This window comes from Scomber japonicus, chromosome 2 (assembly GCF_027409825.1).
Source record: "Scomber japonicus isolate fScoJap1 chromosome 2, fScoJap1.pri, whole genome shotgun sequence".
NCBI classification, from domain to species: Eukaryota; Metazoa; Chordata; class Actinopteri; order Scombriformes; family Scombridae; genus Scomber; species Scomber japonicus.
In genome coordinates, this window is record NC_070579.1 from 20,504,574 (window position 1) to 20,518,550 (window position 13,977).

At 37.6% G+C, this 13,977-nt stretch overlaps 1 protein-coding gene across 1 annotated transcript; it reads left to right on the plus strand.

Moving 5' to 3' along the window:
- The first annotated feature begins 698 nt into the window (after window positions 1–698).
- ankrd49 (ankyrin repeat domain 49) lies at window positions 699–7,019 on the plus strand. The gene is made up of 3 exons (XM_053339251.1): window positions 699–726; window positions 2,394–2,619; window positions 6,415–7,019. The coding sequence occupies exons 2-3, from the start codon at window positions 2,401–2,403 to the stop codon at window positions 6,889–6,891; spliced, it is 696 nt and encodes a 231-aa protein (XP_053195226.1). The 5' UTR covers window positions 699–726; window positions 2,394–2,400; the 3' UTR covers window positions 6,892–7,019.
- The last annotated feature ends 6,958 nt before the right edge of the window (window positions 7,020–13,977 follow it).

Sequence of the window (13,977 nt, forward strand, 5' to 3'; positions counted from 1 at the left end):
GCCCAGCCACCCTACGGAGGAAGCTCATTTTGGCCGCATGTACCCGTGATCTTGTTCTTTCGGTCACTACCCAAAGCTCATGACCATAGGTGAGGGTAGGAACGAAGATCGATTGGTAAATCGAGAGCTTTGCCTTTCGGCTCAGCTCTCTCTTCACCACGACGGATCTGTGCAGAGTCCGCATTATTGCAGACGCCACACCGATCCGCCAGTCGATCTCACATCATCTGTAAAAAGCAGTGACCCAATCCTGAGGTCACCAAACCGGACCCCCTCAACGCCCTGGCTGCGCCTAGAAATCCTGTCCATAAAGATTATGAAAAGGATCGGTGACAAAGGGCAGCCCTGGCGGGGTTTTTTTTAATGTATAGTTTGTTTGTTATTGTTATTTCTTATATATATATATATATATATATATATATATATATATATATATATATATATATGTATGTATATATATGTATGTATATATGTATATATATATATATATATATATCTTTTTGTAACGTAAATGAGGCATTCCTCTTCTTTACCAGTGGCCAGAGTCTAGTCTAGACTGCCGGAAATTAAAACAATGAAGAAGAAGTAGGCGGCTGCGATGAATTATGGGTAGTGAAGTCTTTTGACAGTGCTCCTCTGTGACGCTAACCAGGAAAGAAACTACATATACACATATGCCTTTCCCACAGCTGACCGTGGTCGGCTTTGAATCTGCAGAACTGAAAGGTGAGGACCTAATGTATTTGCTTTTTGTTCTTTACGTTGTTAAATCTCTGGACAGTTGTGTTGACACCAGAAACGTCGCTCAAATGTTGTTAGCCATTGTTAGCCGACATGTAGCTTCAGTGTAATTTCCATACGTAAAACTGTGTGTAAAGACAACCGGTCTGTTTACAGTAGCCACTTGAATCATATTGTAAATCTGAATTTGAACGCACTATATGGCAGCTAGCTGAGTGTTACACTGAGGCAAAGCTATCTTCCTGAGAGTTCAGCTTACTGCAATGTTACATTTTTGATGACTCGTTTTTAGAGAAAGATTAATTCAAGTGTATGGTGGGAAAGACATGTATTTAAGACATAAAATACTCTGCTTGGAACAACAATAACGTGTTCCTCATGGTTTTTTCACAAAAAAGTATACTGACCATATTAAAATGCTTAAATGTGATCTAATCTTTCTCATTAAAAATAACACAATCTATAAATATGCAAGTATTCTCCTACTTCTCAGTGTTTGTGCACTGGAGGCTTTGAGTTTCTACATCATACTTGTGTAAGTTGCATACTGGACCACGACTGTCTCCAAACTAGTTGTTATGTAATAAATTATGCTCGTAGATAGGGCTGGGCGATTGTGGCAAAAATCAGAATCACGATTAATTGAACTTTTAACCTCGATTACGATTAATGAACGATTATCTCCACCCTTGATGAACAATTATGTATTTATACTGTTTCTTTTGTTTTGTATTTTACACTGCCCTGATATATGAGTGTCCTTAGTGAGTGAAAATAATGATGTTTTAAGGTGTGACGCTGTGGTTAATGTCTAGTTTACTTGATTAGAACTATGAAAAGATCATGGTTTGGTTTAAAATGATCACTGGAGACAAGTTTTCAATTTCCTTAAAAGATATGCAAACTTTGCTGTCATGGCAACAGTGAACACCATGATTAATTGACATGATTAAGATTAAGTCGATTAGAGTTTCTCGGTATCGATTATTTGCATTTGTACATTGCATTTTCAGCAGATGAATGTGAAGACAGCCTTTTAGTGTCAAACTCTGCACATACCTCATTATGCAGAGTGAAGCTTAAACATCCAACTCTACAAAGTCTGAAATAGGCATTAAATAAGTGTGAAGAAAACTTTAGGGAAAAAAAGTTAGAATTGAATTGCAGGTCAGAGGATCTCAGTGATTGAATCCACATTGAGCACTTAAAATTCTTGAATATGTACTTTTTGTCATTTGAAGTAAGCTTACTGTAATTAAATGCTTATGTTTGGATACGTTGCAGTATACTTGTTCTTGTGGTCTTAGCTGCCTGATTGATAACACATGGTTGAAAAATGCAACATAAAGAAGATGTAGTGAAATAATGAAAGTTTTATAACTAAATTTTAAAAGATCACTTGTGTGACCCCATTTAGTATTCAAGATAACAAATGGCAGCAGGACATCCTCATGATTCCTCACAGCATGATTATTAAAATGCCATCCAACTACTTTAAACAAGATGTCAATCCTGCAGTACCTCAGGCAAAACCCCCCCACGACATTAATTAGAGTGGGTGGGGGCTTGTTCAGTTCTGTATTACAACCTTTTCTCCATCTTTTGTTTTAGTTTCTTCTTGGTCAGTTATGTTTCCCTTTTTTTGTCCATAGAGACATCATGGAGTTTCCAGAAGATTTCAACCAGCTTGAGCTTCTGAATACACACGGACACCTGATCCCCCGAGGAGCCAGCAGTCTGTGGAATGGAAGCAAGGATGAGGAGGAAGACATGGAGGAGGAGGAGGCAGAACACAGTGAGGAGTGGTATCTAGAAAAAGAAGAAACTCTCAGTGACAAACCAGCAGAGCTCCTTCTCTGGGCAGCGGAAAACAATCGCGTGAGTCGAATTTAAGTCTTTCACCAACCTTTACTTGATATGCCCCATTAGTGGTAAGAATTGGTCTTGAGAAGCTTGAGATGGCTCCTGCAGAGTCCATGAAGTTCATTATTAATAAATAGTAACGCTTTCCAGTCTCTTTGGCCACATAATTTGTTCTTGCTTGCTCTCTCTCTCCCACTACAAAATATAATAAATAAACTATATGTTAAGTGTATGTCTCAAAAATGTCTGGAGGGGATCTTGAACGTTAACAAATAAAAAAATCTACAAGCCAGGGCAGCAATTATTTTTATTATCAATTAATCTTGCGATAATTTTCTTGATTAATTGAATAATTGCTTAAACTCTACTATGTCAAAAAATAGTGTAAAAATGCCACATAAGGCCCATGTTGTCGTGTTCATGTAGTTTATTCTGATCAGCCAACTTTCAGTACATTTTCAATATTTGTTTCCAAGGACCCAAAACAAAATTGAGATTAGATTTCCAGCCCTGGTCATGCAGCATCTCACTGGTGCTAAAATGTCCTGCTGACATCCTAACAGCACTAACACTGCTCCTCCTCAGCATCAGCAAACTAAAGTTTCCTTTCACTGTGACATGAGTACATGTGACAAACAAACCTATCCATTGCTTTTCTTCTTGAATCTGCCCTTGACTAGGCATTTACTAAAATAAAAAAAATCATTTTTAACACTTTTTGATAACATTTATGGTCATATGGTACACCTATTCAACAATATATGCCAAAAAATACAAAAAAATATATTTTTTGTATTCTTATTTCAAAATGTATTGATGTTTTCTTCCTGATGTGTGCTCATGTATACCAACCAATTTCAATCAATATCATGACATTCACACATCAATCAGTCTTCATCTTTTAGTAGCACAGAGCTAAACTTCATGCCCACTTTTCAATATTCAAATCAAAATCCTCCCAACAGTACATCCTGCCTGTCTGTCCCATTTTATTCAGAAATATGTCATGATTCAGAAGTTAGATACTTTACATTTTAATTTGCCCATCTACCCCTTTCTGATTATTTTATGATGCAGAGGTCAATTTTAAGCAGCTGTTCACTGATTTTTCATTTCCACTGAGGGCAAATACCCAGCGTTAAGTCAGATTTATGCTTCTGTATCGGACCGACAGCGTAGCTACGTGTAGCCCTCTGCGTTCAACGATGCCTTAGCCTGACGTGCACCTCCAAAAAATCCAAACTACGCGTCATGGCAACGCGGACCGCAAGGGCTGTGATTGGTCTGGTCAAAGCGTCAGTTCAGAGCGTTCTATCTATCGCTCTGCGTCAGTTCCTCCGGCAGTTGCTTTATTTAATAATAATGTTTTATTTTATTATTTAATAATGATAATAATGAACAAAAGGTATGTGGGTATGCTACATGCTACTGTGACCAGAAGATAAAAAAGGATACAGATAGAGACTCCTCTGAAACCAAAACTACGGAAGGACAACGATGGCGCAGAAGCATAAATCAGCCTTTAGTTTCTTCTGGACTGGTAGAAGGGACACAAACACTGGTTAAACATGGGTAAACTACACAAAAAGGCTTCACTTCATTTGTACAAATCCAGGACTTCTAACAGTGCCAACCACAGAACCATTACAAGGAAAACACTTGCTCTAATTATTTGTTTTAAAAAAGAAATCCTAATTATAGTGTCCGATTCACGATGGAGTAGGCTGGTTTTCACTAAGAGAGCAGGTTTGTTGGGAGGTCAAGATTAAAAGAATGCATTTAGTCACCACTTAAGCAGCTGAAATGATTACAGCAATTAGGTCTTTAAATGTTTAACAGTCGTAGCAGCTTTTAATTGTCCAAATGTCAAGTGAATTCAACAGGTCATTTTAAAACAATGACTGTAACTGTTTGGGCATGAAAGGTTAAACATGAATATTTGAAATATGCAGCACACGGATCTCCCTCCATGTGTAATTTGTATGATTTAGTATTACACATGCAGTGCTACGAAAAGATAAATTGAGATGCTACATTAACAGCGATTAGATTATAGATGTTTTTATGTTCTGTTTATACTAAAGATATTAATATTCCTGATACTGTATTATACAGGAGACAGGATTCTGCTGCCATCACTCAGATCGGTTGCAGATCGGTCTATTTCCTGTTCTGCCGCCGCCACTTAATGATTTCAAAGCACGTATTGTATTTGAAGAAAGCCTTCTATGTATTATGTCAAGTGTCCTTGTAGGTCCACTAAAGCAATGTCATTCTCGGCAGCAGGATATATCATTCTCTCATGGCTTCTATAAAAGAAGCAAAAGGTTACCCAAAAATGTACAAACTTATACAGTATGTAAACAGTTTTGTTGCCTATACAACTTCTACGCTTTTGTAGTTTTAGCAGCAGTTGAACGGCCGCCCATATTATTGGAAGTAGTGGGCTATATATGAGGAGGAGTGCATCACTAATCACAAGGCACACAGCCCTCATCTTCACTCACTTGAGTAAACTGCTTGCTCTCATCAGTTACAATCAGTAACATGGATATTACTGTGTGCCTATGTTTTGTTTTTTTCCACGTATTATCAGTTTACCACATTTAATGAAAAGCTGTTAGAGCCTAATAAATGAGCCTGTGAGAGATTGGCTGCTATGAATGCTAATTTGAAATAAGGTACACAGTGTTGCTTCATTAAGTAGGCTTTATATTATGAAGTATTTATGTTAGAGCACTATTTATTAGATGTTACAAATTGAGAGATTATAGATTTATTGCTGAAAAAAAGCAATGAGCCACATCTCTATCTTGAGATCTCTATCAATGTGAGACAAGGTTATGAAAGATTAGGACTTCCTTTAGTGGTCGTGACCACAGCTGCAAAAGTGGCTAAAACTGATTCAATCTTAATGATCTTGTTCTTCATCCAGCAGATGTTTTGATATTCCTTTGAAAAATGATTTCATCTTCTCAAATGTGAGAACAACAACTCTTGTCTTTAATGCACCATAAAACCTTCCCAAGGCATTAATGTTATGAAAAACAATTCACCCTCTGGATAACAAAGCTTCACTGAAAGAAAACCTGGGTCAATATAAATCAGTCATGACTCATTATAAACATAGTAACTGTGTTGCCATTTACCAATTAACAGCATTATTCAAATCTAACTCATTTATTTGTCTCTGTTTGTCTCTAATTTGACTACTACAGCTGTCAGTGTGTAGGTGTGTTGTGTTGTGTTCTGTATCAATTTGTGATTAATTCAGCTTTACTTTGTACTATTAAACAGTATCGAAAGGTATTTTTTCTCTTTGGTAAGATTCAGGCAGGATAACTTCCACTTCAAGTGGAACATTTTGACGGCTTCAAAAAAAGTTTTATGGTATGTAAAAATACTGTAATTTAACTAGTTTGTGTCCAATTTGCGTTTCATTTTCCACAAAACAAAAAACGTTGAAATAACAGATTTTGAAACAAGGCCAGAACAGAGAAGAGAGGAATCGCATCTTCAGATGAGGTGAAATTACTTTACTTTTGGTTCTACTGTTGTCAGAAAACAACACAAAACATTTGATCCCACAGTAGTTGTGTGCTAAAATGCACTTGCTAGCAGCTATTGTCGTTTATTAAAATAACTCGCCTCTTATGTATTAACACATGATAACAGTTACTTGACCACAGAGGTCTCTTTTCTCCAGAGTCCTAGTAATAATTTTAATTGCAGCACTTTCCTGTGTAAAATGTTTTCCATGAGAATACACATTTACTTTCTGACTCCAGCATTACTGTTGTTTCCTTTCAGCTGTCAACAGTCCACCAGGTGTTAACCGCTGATCCTCTGCTGGTGCACTGCTGTGATGAGGATGGTTACACTCCACTGCACCGCGCAGCATACAGTGGTCATGTTGATGTGGTTTCAGCATTGCTCGCGGCTGGCTCTAAGGTTAACCCCCGTACCATCGACGGCTGGACACCACTTCACAGCGCTTGCCGCTGGAGCCGCATCACCGTGGCAAGTTTTCTCCTGCAGCACGGAGCCGAACTCAACGCTCAGACCAATGGAGGGCTCACACCACTACACCTGGCTGCCTCCCACACCAGCGCCTCGAAAACAGACTCTGCCCACACATTAGAGCTCCTCCTATCTCAGCGGCACCTGAAGGCATGGCTCCGCAGCAGCAGCGGGGAGACAGCTAGTGAGTTGGCCCGACGTAGTGGCCCGCATCATTTCCTGTTTGAGATGGTAGAAGATTGTGTCAATGTAGTACTCGTCTCATGAATGAAAACTCACGCTGACACATTCACCTTTTCTTAGGGTCCTTGTATGTACAGCTCCTCTTCTGCTGAAAGTAATACAGTTTAGAATATGTCATACAAAAAGAAGACTTTCACTTTAGTGTGATAGAACTTGCCATTCATTATTGCAATTGAAGTATTTATATGTGAAACAGTTTCACATGGACACAACTTCATGTCTGCATCCCCTCGACTGTAATTAAAGCTGCATGATGTTAATGTTCATGGCTTCAAGACAAAGCATATTTTCTACTGTAGCATCAGAATAAATAAATGCCTAATCTTTGTACTAATGTTCTCTGTGTGTGTGTGTGTGTGTGTGTGTGTGTGTGTGTGTGTGAAATAAATACTGTAATGTTTTCAGGCAATTAGTGTCATAACTAAACTTAAAAGTGGCTCTTCTTATGCAGAACTCATTAAAGGGGATTGGTTTATTTGAGAACTTGTGCGTACATGGTTAAATAGTTCAGTGTTTTGACTCTTATTCAGCCACTTCATGTATTAAATATTCCGCTGTTGTGATGTGGAATTTTTCTTTAATTTGACCTGCCGATTATATGTCTTCCAGGCTAGGTAAGTAGGTAGGTAGGTAGGTGTAAGAATCAGATAATTTGGATTCAACAAGGCACTTACCGTACATATATTGTTACAAACTCCATGCAACCTTCTGCACAACCAACGGGTTGCACTGAGGTCAGTTGAATTTTTGTTTGTCAATGACTGTGGGAGTACATGTTCTCAGATGAGTGGCACAATGTTTTTAAGAGTTGCAAGATAGGAAGCCTTTTTTTAAAGCACAAAAAATGTTCTGTTCTTGCTTTCTCTGATTGCATTATCATCCACAGTTGGTTTCTGCTTAAAATAGGATCTGATTGCTTTGAAAAAGAAATACTCCATGTACCTTCACTCTGAGATGTCTAGAGGAAAATGTCACTGCAAAGTACAGCTTTGTTTTGCAAACTGACCCCTCATTCAATGCCATATACACTCAATTTCAAAAATGTTTATTTTCTGTACAGAGTAAATTTGTACATGAGTGAGCAAGATTTTATGTGGAGGCAGCAACGTGATGTTACATTTAATGGCTGCTTTGCAAGAACAAAAACAGTAAGGGATACTCGCTGTAAGATGACTATCTTTCACAGAGCTCACATTCAAGATGAAGTTTGAAAGGCATTACTTTGAGAATCTGTTAAAGAAGCTCAAATCAGCCATCAATCAGCTGTGGGTTTCATACACAGTACATGTTTTGTACAGTTCTATCTATGAAGCTATCAAAAGTTGTATATACACTTTTTTCTTTTTTGTGATCAAGGTTTTATTTAAGGATTCTGAAGGTTAGAATGAACATAAGTGCAAATCATCCCCATGCACTTCTCTAATACTGAACAGACACAGACTATTCTTTTTTTTCTTTTCAATTTATATTTGTTGGCAAGACCAACATATGTACAGAATAAAAAACATCCTTTCTACAGGAAAAGAAATAGTTGTTCCTCCATTATTTTTTGATCGTTCATTCTTCTGTGAGCAAGAAGGGAACTGAAAGCAATAATGTTTAGCTGCCAAGGTGTACAATTTTTTGCTGAATCAGGCGTTCCAATAATGTCTATCCCTGCACCTGGCCGGACCTCCACCCCAGTGATATCAGAGATTGGTTCAAAATAAAATGGCCAGAAGCTTATCAATTTGGAGCATGTGTGTTAGATCAGCTGGGGATTGTGCACAGCGGTCACATTTATTATCCACTTCAGAATACATTTTTGACAGTTTTTAGAGAGATCTCTCTTTAATTTAGAGAGATGGAGTCGTGCAAAACCTTGAATTGGATTAGACTCAGCCGTCTGAGTAAAAGGAATGACCCTCCATCTTTGGAGGTCTGATCTCACTTTTTCTACCAGAGTAGTAAAATTTTCTTTATATAATGCTTTAAGAGAAGAGGAAAGCATTCACTGTTTGTGAAATTTCGTTTATACCCAGAGAAACTGACAAACCTTTGCAGTATATCTAATATGTCTGGTACACAGGAAACCGGATCAGTGACATATAAAAATAGGTCGTCTGCATACAAGGATACACAATGTTCAACCCCCCAACGACAAATATCCTTAATCAATGAAGATGCTGGCTATTGCAAATAACAGGGGCCACAGGGGACAGCCCTTGAAATATGAAGAATGCAAATTATTATCCCCTGTGGGGAGGAATAGAGAAGGTGGACCACTGAAGTGAATCCCCCCCCCCCCCCAAAAAAAAAACCTACATTAATTTCTGCGCCCTGTTATATAAGATATATATATAATATGAACCAAACGAACAGCACTCAAAATAGCATTTGCAATAAACAAGTTTAAAGCAATTTTCATGTTACAAAACAGACAGTAAAATAAAATAACGTTGCTGGGTTTGTCAGCTTTAGCTACAGCCAGTCGGCTGCTCTTTATACGGCAGCATATAGTTTACAGAAGAAAATTGTAAAAAATCACTTACACAAAATCAATGCAATGTGCCTAATAAAGGCCGCCAAATGTGGGTCCAAGACCATACAGATAGGTCTTGGAGCAGTGGCTAGTCAAAATATAAAAAAATAAAATAAAATAAATAAACCACTGGCTTTTAAACTTAAATTTGAAACAACAACATATGGTTCATTAAGGAAAAATAAACAAACAACGAACATAGCACACTTTCACTTACATTGGATCAAACCCAATCAGTTAACGGAGCCAGCTAAATTGCAGTGTGATATTCAGTATAAGTGTTCTGAGTTTATTGATTGACATTCAATCTGTCCGGTCAATTCAGTTTGATTCTATGTTCTTTGAGTAAAATTCCTCGGTCTCTGCTGGAGTGTCAAAGCTGATGGTTTTGCCTTCAAAAACCACATAAAGGATGGCTGGATGCTGCATCGAGAACTTGACACCTTTCATATAAAGAGATGACTTCACGCTGTTGAACGCAGCCCGTTTCTTCGCCAGGTCGGCACTTAAATCATTGAAGAAAAATATTTTCTTGTTCTGGTAGAGAACCTATCCAGTCGCCCTATGCTGTAACCCATTGCTTTCATTGCTTGGGTTGGTTAGTTTTAAGGATGAAGAGAGAGATTGGAATGGCTCATTCCAAGAAAGGGTTAGGGTTAGGATCCATAATAATGCCTCAGTGTACTAATCATCATCTTGTGCTTCCAAGCTGAATGGCTGATTGGACAGAAATTCAATTGCCTCTCTTAAAATGGAAGTAGAGCGAGAAAGGCTAAAACAAACTTTGGAAATAAATCAAAATCTAAGATGAAGGACTTTGTATTATTAATAGTAATATGTGCCCTCCAGTCTGTTGGTCACTTCACTATCATGGCTAATCTCAGAACCTGAAGTTGATCTATGCATACTGAATAATAACAAAAGAAAGAAATCAGGAGATATTGTCAAGGAAGTAAAGTCTCATCTGCAATGAAAATGCAGTTCATACTTAAAGATTTATACAGATTGATCAAGGGATCCACAGTTTTGGTAAGTGTTTCTGAATAAAGAGTTAAAAGCAGACATAGAATTTCAGATCAGGGGTCAATATTCACAGCAGAGATGTTGGCTGTATTATGGGTACTTTGGTGGTGGGTAGAGCAAAATAAACCAGACAACTCAGTCATATGCAGTGATTCAGTTGCATTAACTACAATAAAAGAAATCAAATCAAGTCCAGACCTGATATATTGAAAGAGATCAAACATTATACAGACTTCACAATGCAGGGTGTGATGTTGGTTTTATTTTGGTACCAGAACACATATACATTGAGGGAAATGAGAAAGCAAATTACGTGGCAACAAACGTTGATAATAGAAATTCTCCTGCAATATGAACTGTCAAATACATTTTAATCATAAAAATGTTGGCAGAATACATGGGAAAGGGACAAGGAGGAGAGCTCTTACTTTACAATACAAAAAACTGTGGAAAAAGCAAAAAATAATTTTCTCTCCAAAAGAAAAGATTTAGTTGGCATGGCTTTCCTCTATTGTTGGATAACACCAACGTAGTTCTGGTATGTCTGGTCTTGACCGCCCAACATATTGCTGGGCCCCTCCCATTAGCACATACTGAACAGTTGAATATTAGTTCTTCACTCCCAGGGAGGCTAGTCAAAGCTCATAGTCAAAGCACATTAAAGCCTGTGTCAACATGAGATAATACCATTTATTGTGACTGCTGTAAAATCGGAACATATCTAGATCTTTAAATAAATCCCAAATACTCAGTGTGAAACTATATGACAACAACATTTGAAAACAAAAAACCTTTTTAGTAAAGAGGGGGAAAAACAAGTGCCAAACTGAAAATTTCAATCCACACAGTGACGAAGAAACACAATAAAGATGTATACCCGCAGGGAGTCTCTGCCCTGTGGAGGAGTTTCATACACTCTCTCACAAAGTTAATGCCAAACACAAATTTGCAGGAAATACCTGCAGTGTAGCCTCAAGCTACTGTTATCAAATTGTATTTAATTGTGGGTAAGATCATCGGAACATTACATATCACTGGGTTAGAAGGCTTTGTGGGACAGACAATAAATATAAGTTTAATATTATGGTATTACATAATGTTTAAACAAAGGAGTATGTTATATTAGGTTCTAGGAAATGGAGAGTGTTCATTTACTTCACTTTCAGTTTTCCTAATTGTTATCACTCTCATAACTCTCTCTTACGAAGTGCACTTAAGACCAGCTTGAAGATGCAAACAACTACAGTATGTGTCTGTGTAGTTTTAATTACATGCAAACAAATGCAACAAGTACAGAGAGTAAAATGCCAGCTCATTAAAATTCTAGCTGTTCTTTCAAGGAGCTTCAAGTAACTTTTTAAAATGTTCATAAAATAATGGAATATTTACTATGTATACTGCTTCAGAAAACTGCCTCTATGTCCCTATAATTAGTACCAAATTACACTATCCATTCCAGAGAACCTCAGAGGACATCATTAAGAAATGACTGGACCTGCAAAAGAAAGCTTCACTGTAAACAGTTCCTTAGCAATTTAGATTTGGTTATTTTGCAGGCTTGTCTTTGCCATTCAAACAGAGCCTGTGGAGCTTCCAAAGTGACTGAGCAACGGGTGAAGAAAGTTTTAGTAAGTCCAACAGAGTTCTCATCTGGTTATTTTGTTTTGTCCCTCTGGTCTTTCCATTTGCTCAGAATTCTGAAGAAAAATTCAGCCTGCAGGCAGATAACCTCAGGTCACATAGAGTAGATAATTGGTTTTTGGAAGGATACTCATTTTAATCACAAACTTTTGACTTATCAGTAAATAGGCAGTTTATTCCCCCTTTCAATGTCACTTTTTAACATCTAGAGAAGGGTAATTAGGATGGCTGCCAGAATGTTTAAATTAAATGCGATATAGATTCAAAGACAGCAGCATCAGAAGAGTCAGTAGCTCCAGGCAATGAAGACAGAGGTATCTTCAAGTCGTAACCCCTTTTAGACAGCCTCACTCAAAGGAGATGCAGTCTAATTTGAATGTGATAACTGTTAATAGATAGAACAAAGACAATAATTCTCTGATCGGCATATGCAACCTTCAAAGGATTTTTAAGCAATATTTCCTGTTTGTTTTAAATATTGGTAATTAACTGAAACCCTTGTTCGCCAGTAATATAGCCTGAATAAAATTATACTATTTTTTCACACTTGGTTCAAAGTGTGCCAGAGGCCAGCAGACGTCAGCTCAGGCAAATAAAATGCTTTTCAAATTAGCATGGTTAATAGATATTACTCGTCTGTAGGAGTCATACGAACTGTTTTGAAACAGCTTGATGTCTGCTCAGTTGGTGCTGGATAACAGAGCTGGGTTCCTCCAGCCCATGATTTACTGAATGTGCATTTATTCTGTGTGCACACCCATTAAGAAGCCTCAATGTTCCTCCCGAGAACATTAAGTGGTCATTTACATGAGTTGATCTACCCCAATCTTTCTTTAAGGAGAGGCTGTGCAAAAGCTTGAGCTGTAAAATTAGTGGTCTTTTCTGTTTTTGAGTATACAATTTGTTGTCTTGGACATGTAGACGTATGACATTTTCTCAGTGAAAGTGATCAAATATTTTTATAAATACAAACCTGATTATTAATTATCTTAAACCTGCATTAGGTGGATGTTTGACCACTAGGGGGCATCACAACAAGCTTCAAACATGGACACATTATCACCTGTAAGTTAATAAGGTGAGCATGTCGTCTATTCACACAAGTCCAGCTTTAGATCTTACAAGGTTAAGAGCTACAAAACAACAAAAAACAAAACACCTGTTTAATAGAATATATTAGAAATACATTAGAAAAAATAATCTACAGATGATGTTCCAAAGTGAATTAGCCTAAAAACTGTTCAAAAGGTAGTTAAACTGAGATTTGTATGCAAACTTTTCCAAAGCCTCTGGACTCTGAATGCAATGGTGCAATCATCCTATGTAGCTGCCCACCATGTAGGGACAGCCAGCACAGCTGCCTTATAGGTGTTTGATGAGGCAATGATGAGGTCTATTCATGCAAATGTTTACCTTGTTGATGACATGCTTAACATTTAATCAGTGAGGCAGCTGGTGATTCTGTGCGAGAAGAACACGCCACCCAAATTCCAAAAAGCATAACAAATTAAGTCTTGATTTAGTGTGAACTTTATCACATCCTTCAGTTTGTCACCTGCAGGTCCGGAGTGTTAAGGACGCCGGAAACCACGACACACAGACTTGCACAAGAGTTCAGATATTTGCATTAAAATCTGAGTGAAGCAGTGCCCTCAATTGATACATTACTCCCACACATACTCATATGTGCCTTAGTCACTTCAGTCACTCTTCAGCTCAGTTGTGCACATAGATTTCTTTTTGAATGTTTTTTTTTTTAATCTTCCTGGGCTGTAGTTCTGCTCAGGTCAATAACTGCAGTAGAGTGAATAAAAAAAATCAAAACAATAATCACAATCTAATTACATTTTAGAGTAAATAAGAACATGGAAGAGTCCCGCTTTCTCACACTGAAACAGAGCTGTCTAATACATTTTCACGTTTTG